At 40.2% G+C, this 17,440-nt stretch overlaps 3 protein-coding genes across 12 annotated transcripts in view; 1 reads left to right on the forward strand and 2 right to left on the reverse strand.

The window, feature by feature from the left end:
• Nucleotides 1-1,862, reverse strand: part of ARHGEF33 (Rho guanine nucleotide exchange factor 33) — a 74,917-nt gene extending 73,055 nt beyond the window's left edge. For 2 of the 6 annotated variants that reach the window (XM_061625583.1, XM_061625582.1), the window contains exon 1: nucleotides 1,653-1,862. In XM_061625583.1, the coding sequence (XP_061481567.1) occupies nucleotides 1,653-1,713 (61 nt within the window). In that variant the 5' untranslated portion in view covers nucleotides 1,714-1,862. The remainder of the gene's footprint in view (nucleotides 1-1,652) is intronic. The other 4 variants (XM_061625591.1, XM_061625592.1, XM_061625590.1 and 1 more) reach the window with 4 other exon arrangements.
• Nucleotides 1,863-2,193: 331 nt separating this feature from the next.
• The window catches only part of DHX57 (DExH-box helicase 57), a 65,961-nt gene continuing 50,714 nt past the window's right edge, over nucleotides 2,194-17,440 (forward strand). The window contains exon 1 of one of the 4 annotated variants that reach the window (XM_061625580.1): nucleotides 2,194-2,346. The gene's annotated coding sequence lies outside the window, so the exon portion shown is untranslated. Of the gene's footprint in view, nucleotides 2,347-16,529; nucleotides 16,702-17,440 lie in introns of those variants that run through there. The other 3 variants (XM_061625578.1, XM_061625579.1, XM_061625581.1) reach the window with 3 other exon arrangements.
• On the reverse strand, nucleotides 2,877-16,604 carry MORN2 (MORN repeat containing 2). Of its 2 annotated transcripts, none has more exons than XM_061625606.1 (5): nucleotides 16,528-16,604; nucleotides 14,855-14,905; nucleotides 12,596-12,702; nucleotides 3,955-4,091; nucleotides 2,877-3,359 (listed from the first exon to the last, which is right to left on the reverse strand). In XM_061625606.1, exons 1-5 carry the CDS (start codon nucleotides 16,532-16,534, stop codon nucleotides 3,257-3,259), a joined length of 405 nt encoding a protein of 134 aa, XP_061481590.1. In that variant the 5' UTR covers nucleotides 16,535-16,604; the 3' UTR covers nucleotides 2,877-3,256. The 2 variants fall into 2 exon arrangements, with proteins under 2 accessions (XP_061481590.1, XP_061481589.1); XM_061625605.1 differs by lacking the exon at nucleotides 16,528-16,604 and adding an exon at nucleotides 16,428-16,516.

Here is a 17,440-nt window from a genome sequence, read left to right on the forward strand (position 1 = left end):
TTAAAGCACGCATTCGGAATTTAAGGGGTAGATTCTGTTCTTAGGGCATAATCCAGCCAAAGTAAATAATTGCAAGACCCACTTACTGTATTTTGGGACCCAGCAGATAGGGAAAACCTAAAGCTTCAGCATAGGAAAGGACCATAGCTCAGTGGTAAAGCAGGTACTTTGCATGTAAAGAGCCAGTGTGGCGTAGTGGTTAATGTTGGATTACAACCTGGGAGACCAGGGTTCGAATCCCTACACAACCATGAAGCTCACTGGGTGACCTTGGGCCAGTCTCTGCCTCTCAGCCTCAGAGGGAGGCAACAGTAAACCCCCTCTGAATACTGCTTACCATGAAAACCCTATTCATAGGGTCGCAATAAATTAGAATTGACTTGAAGGCAGTCCATTTCCATTTTGTATGGAAAAGGCTCAGGTTCAGATCCCAGCATCTCCAGGAAAGGTTGGGAAAGACCCCTGACTGCTATCCTGAAGATCCTCCGCCAGTCAATGTAAAATAGAGACAGGGAACCTGTGAACCTCCAGACGTTGTTGGACCACATTGCTGTTCTGGCTAGGGCTGATGGAACTGCATCTCAACAATATCTGGAGGGCCATAAGTTCCCCACCCCTGGTACAGATATTGAGCTAGATAGGCTAGTGGTCTGACCCACTCTAAAGGAATCTTCCTGTGCTTCCTGTGACTGAACACATGCGTACCTGATTTAAATTTGGATGAAAGATCATCTAGAAGCAATGTATATTATATGTTTAAAAGAGCCCATTAATTTCGATTGGAGCATTAAGCATCTGCACTCTCTCTTCCATTTAAATCAATGAGAGAAATGCTTGACTTTGGCTGAGTTGCATCTTCAGCATGCTGACCAAATAAAGAAAAAAAAAAGAAGAAAAAAAAAAGAAGACGACTGTGGAATTATTATTCAGAGGCATGAATGGTGCAATCCTATACATGTCTACTCAAAAGTAAGTCCCATTGAGTTAAATGTGACTTACTCCCGAGTATAAAACTCCAACCTAAACATGTGTGTGTGTGTGTGTGTATTTTTGTATACATTGCTAAATGTTCAAATAACAAAGGGAGATATTTTATTTCTTCCAGACTTGCCTAAATTCCTGTGTATATAAGATTTTAACAAACAAATTTACTCTTTTTGGGGAAACCTACAAGAGGCTTCCTTCTGGTTTAGTGAGAGAAAACACCAATTATATTGCACCTCTGAATAATTCTAGTTGATTTTGCAGAACGTTTTTTGTTTTTTAAATATCAAATAGGGAGTCTTTATGGATTTCTTTTCTCCAGTACCTACATTTATTATACTTTGTAACAAAACAATAAATAAAATGGCTATAAATATCACAAAGTATAGACAAAACACAGATACAGTGCAATCCTATGCATATCTACTCAGAAGTAAGCCCCACTAAGTTCAATGGGATTTACTTCCTGGTAAATGTGTATGTGACTGCAGTCTTAACGGCTTCCTAATGCATTAAAATGGATCTCTCGCTCTTAGAGAATATCATGCTGCATCGAAGTTTAGTGCTATTTCATTACCAAGAGGATGTTCACCCTTAACTTTATGTTAATATTAAAGCATACTTAAATAAGCTCTATAAAATGGCAGTACAATACATTTTTAACTTACCCCCCAGCTGTGCTAAAGCTCTTGCAGTTTCAGTACCTTCGGAATCGGGAACAATGACCATCAAAAGACAGCAGCTGGAGGAGCCTGGCGTTTTCGTTTTCGGAAGTAGGTCTATCTCATGCTAATCAGTAACTTCAAATCCAAGCATAGCTAATCTAAAGTTCTCTAATTATGCAGTCCTCAGGTCACATCCTTGCGTCCCTGTTGGTTAACACAGCTATGAATGTAATATGAAGATGACCTCTTAAAACAAAGGTGAAGTTTCTTTGGGATGCTGACTTTTTTAGGAACAATAGAAAACTTTGAGCTTAATGAAGCTTAAAGCATTGCTCTTGTAATTTTTTTTATAGGGAGCCAGCTGCAAAATGGAGAATCCATCCTGCACCAACATTTTATGCAGGGGGTCAAGGATATGACCCCAACTTAGATCAACCCTTTCAGTCAAAATCAAGGACAGTTCCATCCGATAGTGAGGCCAGGCACAGGCTGTCAAACTCAAATGGTTGGAGGCTAAATTCCAACAGCCACCAGATGCCTGGCAGGGGTAGGTGGGAGCTGCATAATTTTTCACCAAACCAAAGAAGGTGTCTTTCTCCCTTCACTTTGCATCTCTTATTTCCCCCTGGCAGACAAGGGGACTTTTGAGAAAGGTGGAACAGAGGCATTTGGTGGTTCCAAGACATCCTGCCAGAAGGTAAGTTTCCAAAGTGGAGCTATCTAGAAAAGAGAGATTGTAATTCCTTTGTTTCATTTAACACCGATAGTCTAGCATCTTTTCTGAAATAAAACCATCTGGAGTTGAAAGTGACTAGCAGGTGATAAATTGTGGAAAATCTGCAGCTGGGGCAGAATCAATTCTACTTACAGTGAAATGATGAAGAAATACTTTTTGAAAGCTTACTCTGAGTATAATTAAGGACACTGGAACTCTCTGAAGTTCCATTAGTAATTTTATTGAGTTGTTTTAAGAAACTCCCAGCTCCAGTTGCAATAGCAAACACATTATATATTTGTTAATGGCTACCAAGGCAGATCTTGCTGGTAAAAGGCATACTAATGAACCTTTAGCAGAGACTCAATGGGTAGCAAAGTCTGGAATATATTTTATGAAGAAGCTAATGCATCAGACATTGGGAATATTGTTCTAAATAAACAGTCTTTCACTGAAGTTGAGCTCCTGTTCATTAAATACATAAATATAAGCTCCACAAACTGTAAACATATAATTTATTGATTCAATTGCATTCTATGTTGGTTTCCGTGCTTTCTCTCTCTCTCTTTCAGAGTTAACCCTAATAATCTTGATCACTTCATAATTTCAATATTGGAACAGAGGACGTTGTTTACAAGTTTCTTTTTATAAAACTTTTAATTATTATTGTAACACTTGCAGTTACAGTTAAGTGAGGGGGGAAATCAAGCTAGGCAACATTCTGAAGCTTACATAAAACAAAAATCAAGTTCAATGCTTACTTATAAGCAGATATCTTTATTTTAACAAACAACAATATTCTCATCAATAAACTAAGAAATTATTTGCTGTGAAATAGCCTGGGCAAGGTAAAAACTCCATTAGACAAGCCTTTCTTCCAGAACAAAATGTCCTACATTTCCAGCTTTAGCTTCAGCCCTGGTGCTGCTGTATAATGAAATGTGCCATCCCATTCCAGGCCTTGTGTGTCTGTAAATTCTCCCTTCCCTTCTAGCCTGGAAAAAATCAAAAGCAGCACATAAAAATGAAAGCTGTAATCATTGTACTATGGTTTATGATGTGTAATCTAATGGCACTTTGAGATGTCAGTTTCCCAGTGGTGGCAATACCAAATTAGGCAGAGAAACAGGAAGTAGAGAGATACCTGTAAGATGTTTTGGAATGGCTAGTTTTGTGTAACGGAAACTATCCCACCAATCTGATTCTGTTAATTAATGTGTATTTTTTACATTTATATTATTTCTTCCCTCATAGAAATGTCACTGTAACCATATATTGCTAGTTTCAGCAAGGCTGCTTAATCATGTGCCTTTCTAACCATAGTCTTGGGATCAAGCATCGAGATCAATTGATGATTTACAGGTATGTGTCACAGGTGTCAGTCATGTTTAAAAGCACCATTATCATAAGAGTATGACAATGTCAAGAAGCAACCTCAAAATACATATTTGGAGAGAGACCACACTAAACTGCAGGGGTAGTAAGAAGCAAACTAACGTTCGCTTTTTGAACAAAGCCACGCTATGAATTAAGGATGAATATACTCCACATCAAGCCATCAAACTTGTGGTTATCGCCCTTTCAACTTACTTGTTTTCGTTGAACTGTCCACAGTACTTGGCTCCATTGGGAAATATGTAGGTTCCTATTCCATGCAACATGTTGTTCTTGAACTCACCTTCATAAACTGCACCTGAAGGATGTTCCAGCCTTCCTAAACCATTCATCTAATTTAACAAGAAGTGGAGTTGTCAGATTAGTATCCACTCCTAAAATAGTTATTCCATTTTTTAACTTTCCCTCAATTTAATGTCTTTTAAGGCTGCAATCCTATGCATACTACATTGAAAACAAGTTAAACTGGACACAGTGAGGCCTCCTTCCAAGTAATAATGTGTAAGACTGAGCTGCAAAAAAACAGCCCAATCTATGCACAGCTGGATGTGCCTAAGTCCATTTGCATGAATGGGTTCATCCTCTCCAAACTGATGTTTGTCCATTCCACATTTTTTCACCCTGTTATATCTTTGGAAAACATTTACATTGGTTTAAATATCATGGCATCTCTCAAAGAACTTTGGAACTATACTTTTATCTCATGGTGGGGAAGGCTAGCATATTGGAAGAGTGCTGCTGTGCTCAGGTCCTGCTTGTGGCTTCCCATCAACATTGGATCGGCCACTGTGAGAACAGGATGCTTGACTAGATGGACCTTTAGCCTGATCCAGCAGGCTGCTTTTATGTTCTTATACTGGAACATGCACCCCTTGTTCATCTTTGGCTTCTCAGCGCTTCTGGATGTGTGAGTATGCGTAAAACTGGGACACACCATGAGATCCCACCCCTTGTTCCTTATTGGAGCTTGTGCTTTGAGGTAAACAGAATGCCCTGTATTGAAACAGGACATCATCGACTTCCCAGGAGGATCCCTCCGCCTGTGCAGCCTCTGAGACGGGCTCCCGTCTTGGATGAAACTTTTTCAGTTTTAAATCCAGTCAGAAGGGTCTTTTTTTGACTGGGGATAATTTCTTCTGGATAAGGAAGAAACGTGAGATTTCCCACACAGCTTTGTTGTGATTGTTGGAGACTGGAATTCGTCAGAATTGTCTGTGAAAGAAGGTCTTCCAGCAGCTCGGACGGAGCGAGGATTTCTAGCTAGCTCAGCTGAATAAGTGACCCGCTTTTTTTTTAAAGAAAAACGGTCTAACAGGCAAGCATTCTCCTGTCTACGCTTATTACTTTCTTATCTATACAGCTAAAGAGATTTGTCAAAGAACCAGCAATTAAGAAAACCTGGGTGAGTCAAAACTTTCCTTCTCTTTTACTCACGGAACTAAGGGGGAAGAAAATAAAAATAGCCTATCTTTTTTATTGCAAAAAGCTGACATGGAAAATAGCATTATAAAGATTACAACGGATGAGGGTTTTCTTTTTGATTTATAAGACTTTCGTGTAATATATCTGGGACTATTTTTTCTGATCTACTTTTTTTTTGACAAATCTGCTCATTCTTTCTGCTACTAGTTATTTGGACGCTGTGAACTAAAGCTGTTTTTGCACTTCTGGGCATATAAGAGATAAGGGCTGTCTAGAGTGTGACGCCAGTTGGTTTGAAAGATTGACTCCTTTGTAACTGGATAAAGAAATAAACTGCTCTTTGCTTGGGACATTGAAAATTGAAGGAGTTTTGTTCCTTTGGCTTTAAGAATGACAATTAAGAAGATCATGGATGTACAAGAAGGGACTTTATCTTTAGACATGTTTCAGAAAATAATGAATGGGATTAACTCAATAAAACAAGAACTGAGAAATAATAGTCAAGCGTTGAGAATTGAATTTGACGAAATGAGACAGGAGCTGAAAGAAATTCAGGATTCTATGAGAAAGGAGAATAAAGATAGATCTGGAAAACCAAAAAAGGATGAAAGAGAAATTAAAGGCAAGGTTCAAACTATGGAGATTGGATTAAATATGGACATGGAAAAAGATTTGGATTTCCTGGCTGTGATGGATCCTGGAGACAAATATTACGGTTTGGAACTCAGCGCTGTCCCTGAAGGAATTGAAGAGATTGGAGATAAAGATATTATCTGTTCAAAAAAATTCCTGGACTGGAAGGATTTGATGGAACTTGAAATGGAGAAAGCTAACAGAATTAATCCCTGTTTTGTGTCAATGGAAAAATCTTCAAGAGATGTGCTAGTGTATCATGTAAAAAAGAGGAACAGAGATGCGGCTTTGCAACAATACTTCAGTGATACGTTCGGAATTGATGGCAAGAAAATATCTGTGAAAAAGGAAATTCCTATCAGACTCTTATTATATGACTATGACAGCAAGATTATTGTGCGCGTAAAGATGGAAGATGGAACCAATACGGATAATGGAAGAAGAGCGATTTGAAATTACTGGACTTAGTAGACTTGATGAGTTGGATTAATTGACATGTTTATCTAGAAAAAAAATTGATGGACTTATAGCTGAACTACGACAAATCGGAAGTCAATTTTTTATATATTTTTTCTTTTTATTGTATTAGTTATGGATTTGTGTTTTTTCTTTTTGTATTGTTTTGGTTTTGAAAATTTGAATAAAAATTAATTGAAAAGAAAAAAAAAAGGGAACAGGACATCATGGGCTAAGATTGGAGATGACACCAGAAAACCTCTAAAAGACGTAAAGCCATTCATGATGCATCAAATAAATAGTTTATCCACAAACAATAAAGGAGAATCCTTTCCAGGCCTCTGCCTTGCTACTAAACTTCCCCACAAAGCTGCTCCTGAAGGTGGTTGGAGGACCCTCCAGAGCAGAAGAGGGTATGTCACAAAGGGCTGCAATAGGTGGGGTAGGGGGGTGGGATCTGAAAACATCAGATGCCCCAACGTGTGCAAGTGTGAGTGCTTTCTGCTAAGGCAAAACCAGCATTGGATACAACCCAGGGTTTATTCTTCACTGTCATTTACAAAACACTCACATAATATAAGAACAGTGAGCAAAGTAGGCTTTACAAAAGCTGAGCTGTCAGTTCAAAACGGAATTCCATGCAAGAGCTTAGTGCTTCTGTGATCACAGTAACTCCTTATCACTACATAAAAATTAAAACAACCACTTGGGCTGCAATCCTATACATACTTACCTGGGAGTAAGCCTTATTGAACTCAGTGGAACTAGGAGTAAAGCTCAACAAAGTGAATGGAATTTATGCTCAGTAGATGTGCATAGGATTGCGCTGTTAATGTATTACTTCGAAGGATAACGCAGCTAAGCCAGAGCATGCCATTAATAAGCAATATCTTTTGTCTTTAACATATATTTAAGAATGCAATCCAAATCCAAATGTTACACATCTTGACATAATTGTATTGACCCTAGTTTCTTTAGGCAAGGAGTTTAAATTAAAGAGCTGTGGAGAAATGCTGTATATATTCACTAACAGGCAAAAAACCTTGCGGTTTAAAAACGTACCTATAGCCAACAGATATTTCTATCAAACTTTAAAAAGCAGGGATATTGGGCAGCTATAGTAAATGCACCAGGGGAGCAGGAGACCTGGCCTCCTCTCTGAGATATTGTACTGCCCTACAAATGTATCAAAATGCAAACACAATTTGGGTTGGTTTTTCACAGTCCAATCCACTTTCTGTATAGCTTGGAAGAATTTGGTGCCTGTGAGCGTATGGTGAGTGGTGGCAATACCTGCCATCTCCAAAGATGGAGAATTACATTTTGGTATGTTTGTTGGTGTTCTTACTTTGCCTCTTTTCTGTGTTACTACTGTTTCTATAGAGAATCTAACCCAGAAAATTATATTTCTCTCATTAGTCATCCTAGAAATGTGTCAAATTTATTTTTATTAATTTCAAAGCCTTTTTATTGGTCAATGCCATATGATGGTGAAGACAGCCTTTTGTGTTTCAAACTGGAGGTTATCATCTATTACTATTTTAGGCGCATTAACAGTTGAACCTGAAACTGCAGTTTGATGTAAAATCAGACTGATTACAAACTTGGCCTGCCCAAGATGCATGTTTTCAGCCTGCTATGCTTAAACTACTCCACTTAAGGAAAGGTGGGCATGGTCAATTAGAAACATACAGCACACCTAGAATTTTGCTAGAATATATTTCACCTCCCACTGTTTTATCTTGGTGCAAACTGAGACGCTCCTCATGTCCATTGGAAACTATTCTGCAGAACTGTCAGTGCCATTATCCCACAATTGTTTTTGGAGGGTTTTTTTTAGTGTTGCAAAGTGTTGCTGTACTTCACATATTCACAGAAACAGAAGCAAAAGAAAATGATTTACTATAGGAAACTTCACTAAAATTGCAAAGTAAATCAAACATATTTAAAATGACTTCTTGTTGTTATGTGCCTTCAAGTCAATTAAGACTTATGGCGACCCTATGAATCAATGACCTCCAAGAGCATCTGTCGTGAACCGCTCTGTTCAGATCTTGTAAGTTCAGGTCTGTGGCTTCCTTTATGGAATCAATCCATCTCTTGTTTGGCCTTCCCTTTTTCTACTCCCTTCTGTTTTCCCCAGCATTATTGTCTTATCTAGTGAACCAGGTCTTCTCATGATGTGTCCAAAGTATGATAACCTCGGTTTCATCATTTTAGTTTCTAGTGACAATTCTGGTTTAATTTGTTCTAACACCCAATTATTGGTCTTTTTCAGTCCATGGTATGCACAAAGCTCTCCTTCAACACCACATTTCAAATGAGTTGATTTTTCTCTTATCCGCTTTTTTCACTGTCCAACTCTCACATCCATACACAGAGATCGGGAATACCATGGTCTGAATGATCCTGACTTTGGTGTTCAGTGATACATCTTTGCATTTGAGGACCTTTTCTAGTTCTCTCATAGCTGCCCTCCCCTATCTGAACTATATAAACTGTTTTAATATTGTTGCTTTCTCCCTGCTAAAACAAGATCAGCACAGCACATCTTGTTTCTGTTCTTTGGGCTGATTGCAGGTGTTGCCACCACTCACCATATGCTCAGAGGCACATATTACCAAATTCTTCCAAGCTACACAGGAAGTGGATTGGACTGTGGAAGACCAACCCAAATTGTGTTTGCATGTTGACAAATTTGTAGAGCAGTACAATATCTCAGAGAAGTCAGGTCTCCTGCTCCCCTGGTGCATTCGCTATAGCTGCCCAATATCCCTGCTTTTTAAAGTTTGATAGAAATATCTGTTGGCTATAGGTACGTTCTTAAACCACAAGGTTTTTTTTTTGCCTATTAGTAAATTTCTCTGCTTTTTAATCCAGGAGGTAAGAAATGGGATCCTGTGCAAGTTTGCTGAGAAATGCTTATTGAGTTCAGTGGATTTGCTCCCCTGAAATCATGCTTAGGATAGGTGAAACTGACCATAGGGGATGGGAAGGGGAGGAGGGGGATGGAAGCAGGCAGGAGGGGGAGGAGGAGGGCAGGTTCGATCATTTGCATGTTTATTGAGTTCAGTGGGATTTACGCCCATGCAATCATGGCTAGGATAGGTAAAACTGACCATGGGGAGGGAGGCTTGGAGTGGGCAGGGGAGGAGGAAGAAAAAAGAGGGGAGGAGAGGAAGAAGAAGAAAGGCAGGTTTGATCATGTGCATGCTTATTGAGTTCAGTGGGATTTACTCCTGTGCAATCATGACTAGGATAGGTAAAACTAACCATGGGGGAGGAGGAGGGGAAGGGGAGAGTAGAGGGAAGGAGGAAGGGGGGAGAGAGGAGCACAAGGAGAGGGAGGGGGAAGGAGGGGATTGGAAGGGGAGGGGTGAAGGAAGGGGGAGGGAAAGGGGCAAATGGGAGGGAGGAGGAGGGGAGGGCAGGTTTGATCATTTGCATGCTTATTTTTATTTATTTATTTATATTTATTTGATTTATATCCCGCCCTTCCTCCCAGCAGGAGCCCAGGATGGCATTGAGTTATTGAGTTCAGTGGGAATTACTCCTGTGCAATCATGCTAAGGATAGGTAAAACTGAGCATGGGGGAGGAGGAGGGGAAGAAGGAGGAGGGGGAAGGAGAGGATTGGAAGGGGATGGGGGAGGGGAAGGGAGGGGTGAAGGGAGGGGAAAGAGTGATAGGAGGGGAGGGCAGGGTGGATCATTTGCATGCTTTTTAAATTCAGTGGGATTTACTCCTGTGCAATCATGCTTAGGATAGGTAAAACTGACCATGGTGGGGAGGGGGTGGGGAGAGTAGAGGGAAAGAGGAAGGAGGGGACAGGGAAGCAGGAGGAGGGGGAGGGGAAGGAGGGGATTGGAAGGGGAGGGGGAAGGGGCAAAAGGGAGGTGATGGGAGGAGGAGGGGAGGGCAGGTTTGATCATTTGAATGCTTATTGAGTTCAATGGGATTTACTCCTGTGCAATCATGGTTGAAAATGAAATGGACTGCCTTCAAGTAGATTCTGACTTATGGAGACCCTATGAATAGGGTTTTCATGGTAAGTGGTATTCCGAGGTGGTTTACCATTGCCTTCCTGTGAGGCTGAGACTGGCCCAAGGTCACCCAGTGAGCTTCATGGCTGTGTGGGGATTTGAACCCTGGTCTCCCAGGTTGTAGATCTAGGATAGGTAAAACTGACCATGGGGGAGGGGGGAGGAGGAGGGGGGGAAGGAGGGGATTGGAAGGGGATGGGGAAGGGGAAGAAAGGGCTCCTGCTGGAAGGGCAGGATATAAATTAAATAATAATAAATAAATAATAAGGAAGGGGCAAGAGGGAGGGGATAGGAATGAGGAGGAAGGGAGGGCAGGTTTGATCATTTGCATGCTTTTTGAGTTCAATGGGATTTACTCCTGTACAATTATGCTTAGGATAGGTTATACCTACCTGGGGGAGGGGCAGAGAGGGGAGGGGAGGAGATTGGATGGATGGGCACTGGGCAGAGGGGAAGCCCCTTTCCTTTCCAAAAGGAAAAGATTGTAAACAGTATCATTCTTTTTCAGTGTTTCTCTCACCTTTTTATTCTACAGCAGGCACATGTAGCCTCCCAACCAAATTTAAACCAAAGCTGTCCCTGGCCATATCCACACCAGACCTTTATTTCTCTTTAGATAGCCATGGCTTCTCCCAAAGAATCCTGAGGTGTAGTTAGTGAAGGGTGCTGAGAGTTGCTAGGAGAGGCCCTCTTTCCCTCACAGAGCTTCAATCAGAGCGGCTGACTGTTAAACCACTCTGGCCACTGAAGCTCTGCCAGGGGAATAGGAGTGTCCTCTCAGCACCCTTCACAAACTACACGTACCAGGATTCTTTGGGGGAAGCCATGACTGTCTAAAATGAAATAAAGATCTAGTGTGGGTGTGGCCCCAATTAGCCAAGCCAAGCAGCTATGAGTCTGGCTTTTAGAACACTGACAGTTGGTTCTTACTGAGCATGCCCGACATTTTCATTGAGTTCAATGTTAAATTTCTTAAATTAATTAAAAATCAGCCAGGCATTTTTTAAAACTTTTAAACTGCAGAAGATGAAGATCAGAGTATGGGGCAAGATCAGTAATAGGATTACAGGTACTCTGTGAACATGGTTGATTTTTAATTAATTTCAACAGGTTATGAGAACTCTGACAGAAAAAAGTCCAAAAGGGGTCTGGTTTTTTTCTCTATCTTTTTACTCTTTGAACTCTTGATTCTCTCTGTTTTGTGTATCACCATGAAAATTTAGAGGGTTGTTAAGCAAGCGTTTCTGAGTTCAGGACCATACGTTTTGTAAGGTTTTGTTTTGAAATGAGTTTATGGGAAGCATCAGAATGGCTTGGGGGGTATTTTCGATTTAATATTGCGGAATGCAAAAAATCCATGCTGACTATAGTATACAGCCACTCTCAAAATGCCTATTTGAGTTCTGAAGGAAAAAATATTCTATGTCCTCTGTGACTGTCAAAGTTTGGAGCCTTGTACTGTTACTATGTTGCAAGCCTATTTAGCAGTAGCAGCTTAGTGACAGATTCTGAGAGGGGAAAGAGAGGGATGAGGATTTTTTTATTGGTCTGGGTGACAGCAGACTGTGTCTTATTGGCTGGAGACTCTAGTCGGTTGGGTGTTAATTGTCAGTTAGGAAGGGTCAGTTGACATTTGACAGTTATAGAACAGGAGAAGGGAGTTGATGAGGGAGATGTGAGGAAATAAAAACTAGCAAAACAGTAAGACCAGAATATTAATACTTAGTGTGTTGTTAATATTTGCCTGGTGAAGATCAGGAAAGAACCAATGGCTGAGTTAGAGGCTGCCCTGTGTAAAGGTCTTACAGAGGAAGGTCAAACAAACAGGTTTTATAGTTGGCTAAACTGTCCAAGCAGCCAGAAGTACAACGATAAGAGCTTTGAGTTTCAGATGCAGACTGTCCCCTGTAGCTGGATTGGGTTGTGAGTGTATTTGGTTGGGGTGGAGGTTTAGGGAATTTGGCCTGAGATAAAAGCCACTTAGCGGCAGAAGCAGTGTCTCTTGAGTCTTCAGAAACTGTTATCAAGCATCTTTAAGACCCCAATGTAAGTATTCCCTTTAATAAACCAACAATCTTAGTTAAAAATTCATCCTGTCACTAGTATTTGTGTCCATCTCATGCATATGCATACTATACTAGCAACTAGGAGGTTTTGAATGAATTCTGGGTGAATTGGTGGCCGTGGAAAATTAAAATAACATGAATCCCTAAACTTGTGTTCATACAAACTGAGGCTCAAGGAACTGGTTTCCCCTACATTCGCTATGATATTTGCAGATACCTTATCATTTTTCCAGTTTCCTCGGTAAATAATTCCATCTGGAGTAGTATGAACTCCATATCCATTCCTCTCAAGAACTCCATCAGGTGTTCTTGTACAATCACCTTCTAATGAAGCAAAAGAAAAAGTAGAAGGGAAAACCCAATAAACATTAGACTAACTATTCTATTTTAATTAATATTAACCAGAAAAATTAAACATTTCCATAATCCTTCAGAATTTGGTGGCATATCATGTTATCATTTCACTAATTCCTGGCTTGCATTCAGGTTTTCCTCTCACAGCATATTCTTCCTCAAATCAAACTTACGTCTGTTTATAGGTTTTGCTAGTTTTCCTCCAACCCTCCAACAATTTAACAATTCCCAGACCACAATCATAGTATCTCTCAGAATCTGTGATAATACTATGCTACTTTCAGTGGACCCCACAGTAATTGTAATGAAACCAAAACCATCACACTTGATGTCACACAAGAAATTTCACACAATAGGGGAACACATTTAAGACACCACCATTGGCTGAATAGTCTCTCCAAAAGCACTTCTATTCTTTCCTCAAACAGAGCCTGATTACAGTTTACAGTTGAGGAGAGATCTTGGGCAAAAGCAACTTTAAAACTTCCCTGCTGTTGAGCAAGATCCTCCTCCCAATACCTAATGCTACAGAAATACATAGAAGAGTACTCACTCCAGCTGAAGGAAGCTTATTGTAGCTCCTCTTGTTTCTTTTTTATACTAGAATGCCAGTGCAGAAGTTCTTAAAATCCCCTTTTAATGATCTAGTGCAGACAGGAGCACTACACATATTTCTAAGCAATTTCTTACCTTAATTTAGGGATGAGGAACATGTAGCCCTCCAGACCAAAAACATCTGCGTGGCCACAGGTTTTCCCATCCCTAGCATAATTTTAAAAAAAACCTGACTGGATTGAAGTTTGTTTGAAGTGAATTGCTAATTGTCAGTAAGTGAAGCTACGGCTTGATTTCAGAAATCATTTAGGAAATGAGGGAAGAGTGGCCGCCAGGCTGAATTGATTATTTTAGTAGCCTGCTCAGTTATTCTAAAAGAGCACAAAAGTTGATTATCTGGTAATTCTCTTCCTGATTCAGACTGTACAGTCTATGAGCACCATGCTAATCTGCTTGGGAGAATCTGGGCCTTTTCCTACTAAATTACATAATCTAATCCTTCAACAACAACAACAAAGATTTCCCTTGACAATGTGTCTGAATTTTAACCCATTCTTAAAGACTGGCAGATTCAACCTTTTTTGAACCTGCCTGCTGATCCAGGGCTTCTTGCACATATAGGAAGGGTTGCCACCACAATTTTCTGGGCCCAGTACATAGTATATGGAGTGGGCCCCCTGCTGCACTCACCAAAGACATAAATTCCATAAAATTTGCATACACTTTGTCATATGCAAATATGTGCTCTCACTTTCAAGTGGAGGTGGAGGGCCCAAAAGTGAATCAGTGGCCAACTATGGAGATACGTGACTGACAGAATGCAAACAGGTGAGAGGAACTCTGATCCCCTTAGCAAGCTCCCCCTGTACTGTCCCAGGGCCACTCATTGCAATATTGGGGGTGGGGGAAGTCCTGGGTGCATAATTGACAGATCATGGTGCATGCCAACCTAGGAAAGACAGTGATTTTACTAGACATTCTAGGAACTTCACATCTTCCCTGTATCATAGTTTACAGCAGGGTTGGCTAACTCATGGGTTAGATACAGCTCACCAAGCCACAGGAAGTGGCCTGCCAGCTTCCACAGTTTTATTGCCCACTCTGATCTGTGCAAAGTAAGACACTGTTTCTAGCTACCTGACTTTACCGCATGCATCCTAATCCTATGCATGATTTTTTTTTTGTTATTATGTGCCTTCAAGTCGATTACGACTTATGGTGACCCTATGAATCAGTGACCTCCAAGAGCATCTGTCATGAACCACCCTGTTCAGATCTTGCAAGTTCAGGTCTGACGCTTCCTTCAATCCATCTCTTGTTTGGCCTTCCTCTTTTTCTACTCCCTTCTGTTTTTCCCAGCATTATTGTCTTTTCTAGTGAATTACGTCTTCTCATTATGTGTCCAAAGTATGATAACCTCAGTTTCATCATTTTAGTTTCTAGTGACAGTTCAGAAATAATAAACAGGTATATTCTTTGCCCTTCTGCTTTTATTGTTGATGTTATATTGTTATAGTTCAACAATAACTTAAATTAAGATGCATAAGTATATTTGACAATATTTTACCGTACTTATCTTGATTCGGAAATATAAATGATATCTTATAAACTTCAGAACCTGTTGAGAGAAAAACACTATTTTTATTGATCTTTAAAAGCAGCATTAGTTTAACAATCCAAGCCTATAAATATATTTAAAAAACTAAATGAATAACGGGCAAAGAATGAATAGCTCCAGCTATGATGACAATATATGAATGTTAAATATCCTGACATTTTAAAAAGTTGAGGTTCCCCCTCCCCTCTGCTTATGATGCTAGAACAAAGTTGTGAATCTTCTGGACTGAGGAATTCATACATTTTCTTCATTAAATTTATCTTTACATGTAGAAGGACTGACTTCTCTTTCCAGGCTTACGTTAAGGTTTTTGGAATAAGCCCTTTGCACCAAAAATGGTAAACAGGCACACACAAAATAATTAGTGCAGCCCACTCCATAGATCGGCTGAGCACACTCCACCTATTTATCTTGATAACAAAGACTTCTTTGTACCTTAAAGAACCGAACTCCTTGCTCTACCTGTTCCCTCCACTTCCCTTTCCTTGTTTATCATATTTTCTATTTTATTTTATCTGTAAGCCTGTTGGCAAGGTCTTTCTCTGGTTTTTTAGTTTTTGTTTTGTTACTTGATGCAAGCCATTTTGAGAGACAACTGTCTGAAAAGGATGATAGAAAGACCAGTGTCATCAGGCCTAGAGATGTGAAGGCCCAGAAAAAAACACAGAAAAATTGGGGGGAAATGGGGGAGTCCCCCCCAAAGTGAAACCAACCAACCAGTGGTTTCTTAATTTTCTCATTTTTTCCAGGCCTTCATATTTCTAATCAGGCCTCCTCCCCCTCAACTGTTACGTGGCAGTAGCCATTTCATCAGGCTGCCTTAGTGAGAGAGATGGGAAGCAGGGATCATTCCATCAACTTTGCTTAAAGACCAGCTCCATCAGGCACCCCCTACCCCGAAATGTTTCTATAACAACTGGTTATTATAAGACCTATTCTTTGGTGCCTGGGTGTGTTTTTCCCTCTTCACTCTGTGACCCTTTCCCCGTGTGTTGTGTTTTTTTAAGATTGGAAGCCTACAGGCAGGGGCTGTCTTATTTTAATTGATGGTATGTAAGCCACTTTGGGAGCCTTTTTGGCTAAAGAGTGGGGTGCAAATACTCCAAATAAATAAATAAGGCTGCAATCCTAACCCCGATTACCTGGGAGTAAGCCCCACTGAATTCAATGTGACTTACCTCGGAGTACACATAGCTAGGGCTGTGTTGTAAGGAGGCAAAATAAACAAATAAATCTGAGATTTTGTCTAGGTGCGTCCTATACATGTAAAGCACGCCTCTTCTCTTCTCCACCCCCCAATCGTGAGAAATGTAGTTTGTTAAGGGTGCTGGGAATTGTAGCTCTGTGAGGGGTAGAATACAGTTACCAGGATTCGTGTATGTGTGTGCTTTAAATGTATGGTGTGTAAGCAGCCAGAGAGAGAGAGAGGGAAAAACTGACGCGTTAAGGCATTGTGACCGGAGAGGGGCCCCTGAGTATATACAGAGAGGTTGGAGTCCACCTATTTTGAAACTGACAAAACCTTTTGGCGGTTTCCTCAGAAGTTCATTGATTTTTGAGGAGAAGTCCCTCTCCATCTAGGGCCACCAGTAAGGACAGTGCACGTACTAACCGCCACTCACCAGTCATGGCTTGAAAAAGGTGCGCCTGCGGTTGCTATGGTGACCGGATTCTTTCTGCCACCGGAAGCGAAAGGACACCCGAGTTTTACTTCCGGGTGGCTGGTGAGTGTTTGGTGAGGGTTGGGTTTTGTTGAAAGCTGGTTCTGACAGAGGACTGGAAGCGAATTAACCGGTGTGAGGAGGAGTTGGTTTTAATTTTTTGTTGACTTCTTTGTCAAGCGGGGGTTGTTTTTATTGTGGGGTGTCTTTAGGGGTTGTGGAGGCGTTGTGCGTATTGTGAAAGAAACAAGGAGAAACATAGGAAGCTGCCTTATACTGATTCTAGCCATTAGTCCATGTAGCTCATTATTGTCTACACTGACTGGCAGCGGCTGCCCTTCTGAGGAGGCATCATGAAGCTCGAGATGCCTTTTGAAGAAGACGTGGGACTGTGTGTGTGAAAGAGAGAGAGTGATGCGATGCGTCATAGGCTTATCTTTGAAGCTCTTTTTTAAAAAAAATATTTATTATTAACTTTATTTATTACCCGCCCTTCACCCTTAGACCCCGGACGAGTCACAGCTGTTTACACAGAGCTGGACCAATGGTCTGTCTTGCTCGATATTGTCTATATTTTTTTTTTCAATAATTTTTATTCAGATTTTCATAAAACATACAAGACAAAATCATAAAACATTCAAAGACAAAAAACAAAATCAAAAATAGTTAAACAAAAAGAAAAAAAGAAAAAGAAAAAAAAACAAAAATAAAAAATAAAGAGTAAAATATTGACTTCCCATTTGTCAAAGATCAAATCAGTTATAAGTCTATAATATATAACAATCCTGTCTCTTAAGTCATATTATAAAATCACTTTCCTCCAGTAGTTATCTTACTTAATCATCAAATCTCATAAACATTACTTTATTCTTTC

This window comes from Rhineura floridana, chromosome 4, assembly GCF_030035675.1.
Source record: "Rhineura floridana isolate rRhiFlo1 chromosome 4, rRhiFlo1.hap2, whole genome shotgun sequence".
Lineage (NCBI taxonomy): Eukaryota > Metazoa > Chordata > Lepidosauria > Squamata > Rhineuridae > Rhineura > Rhineura floridana.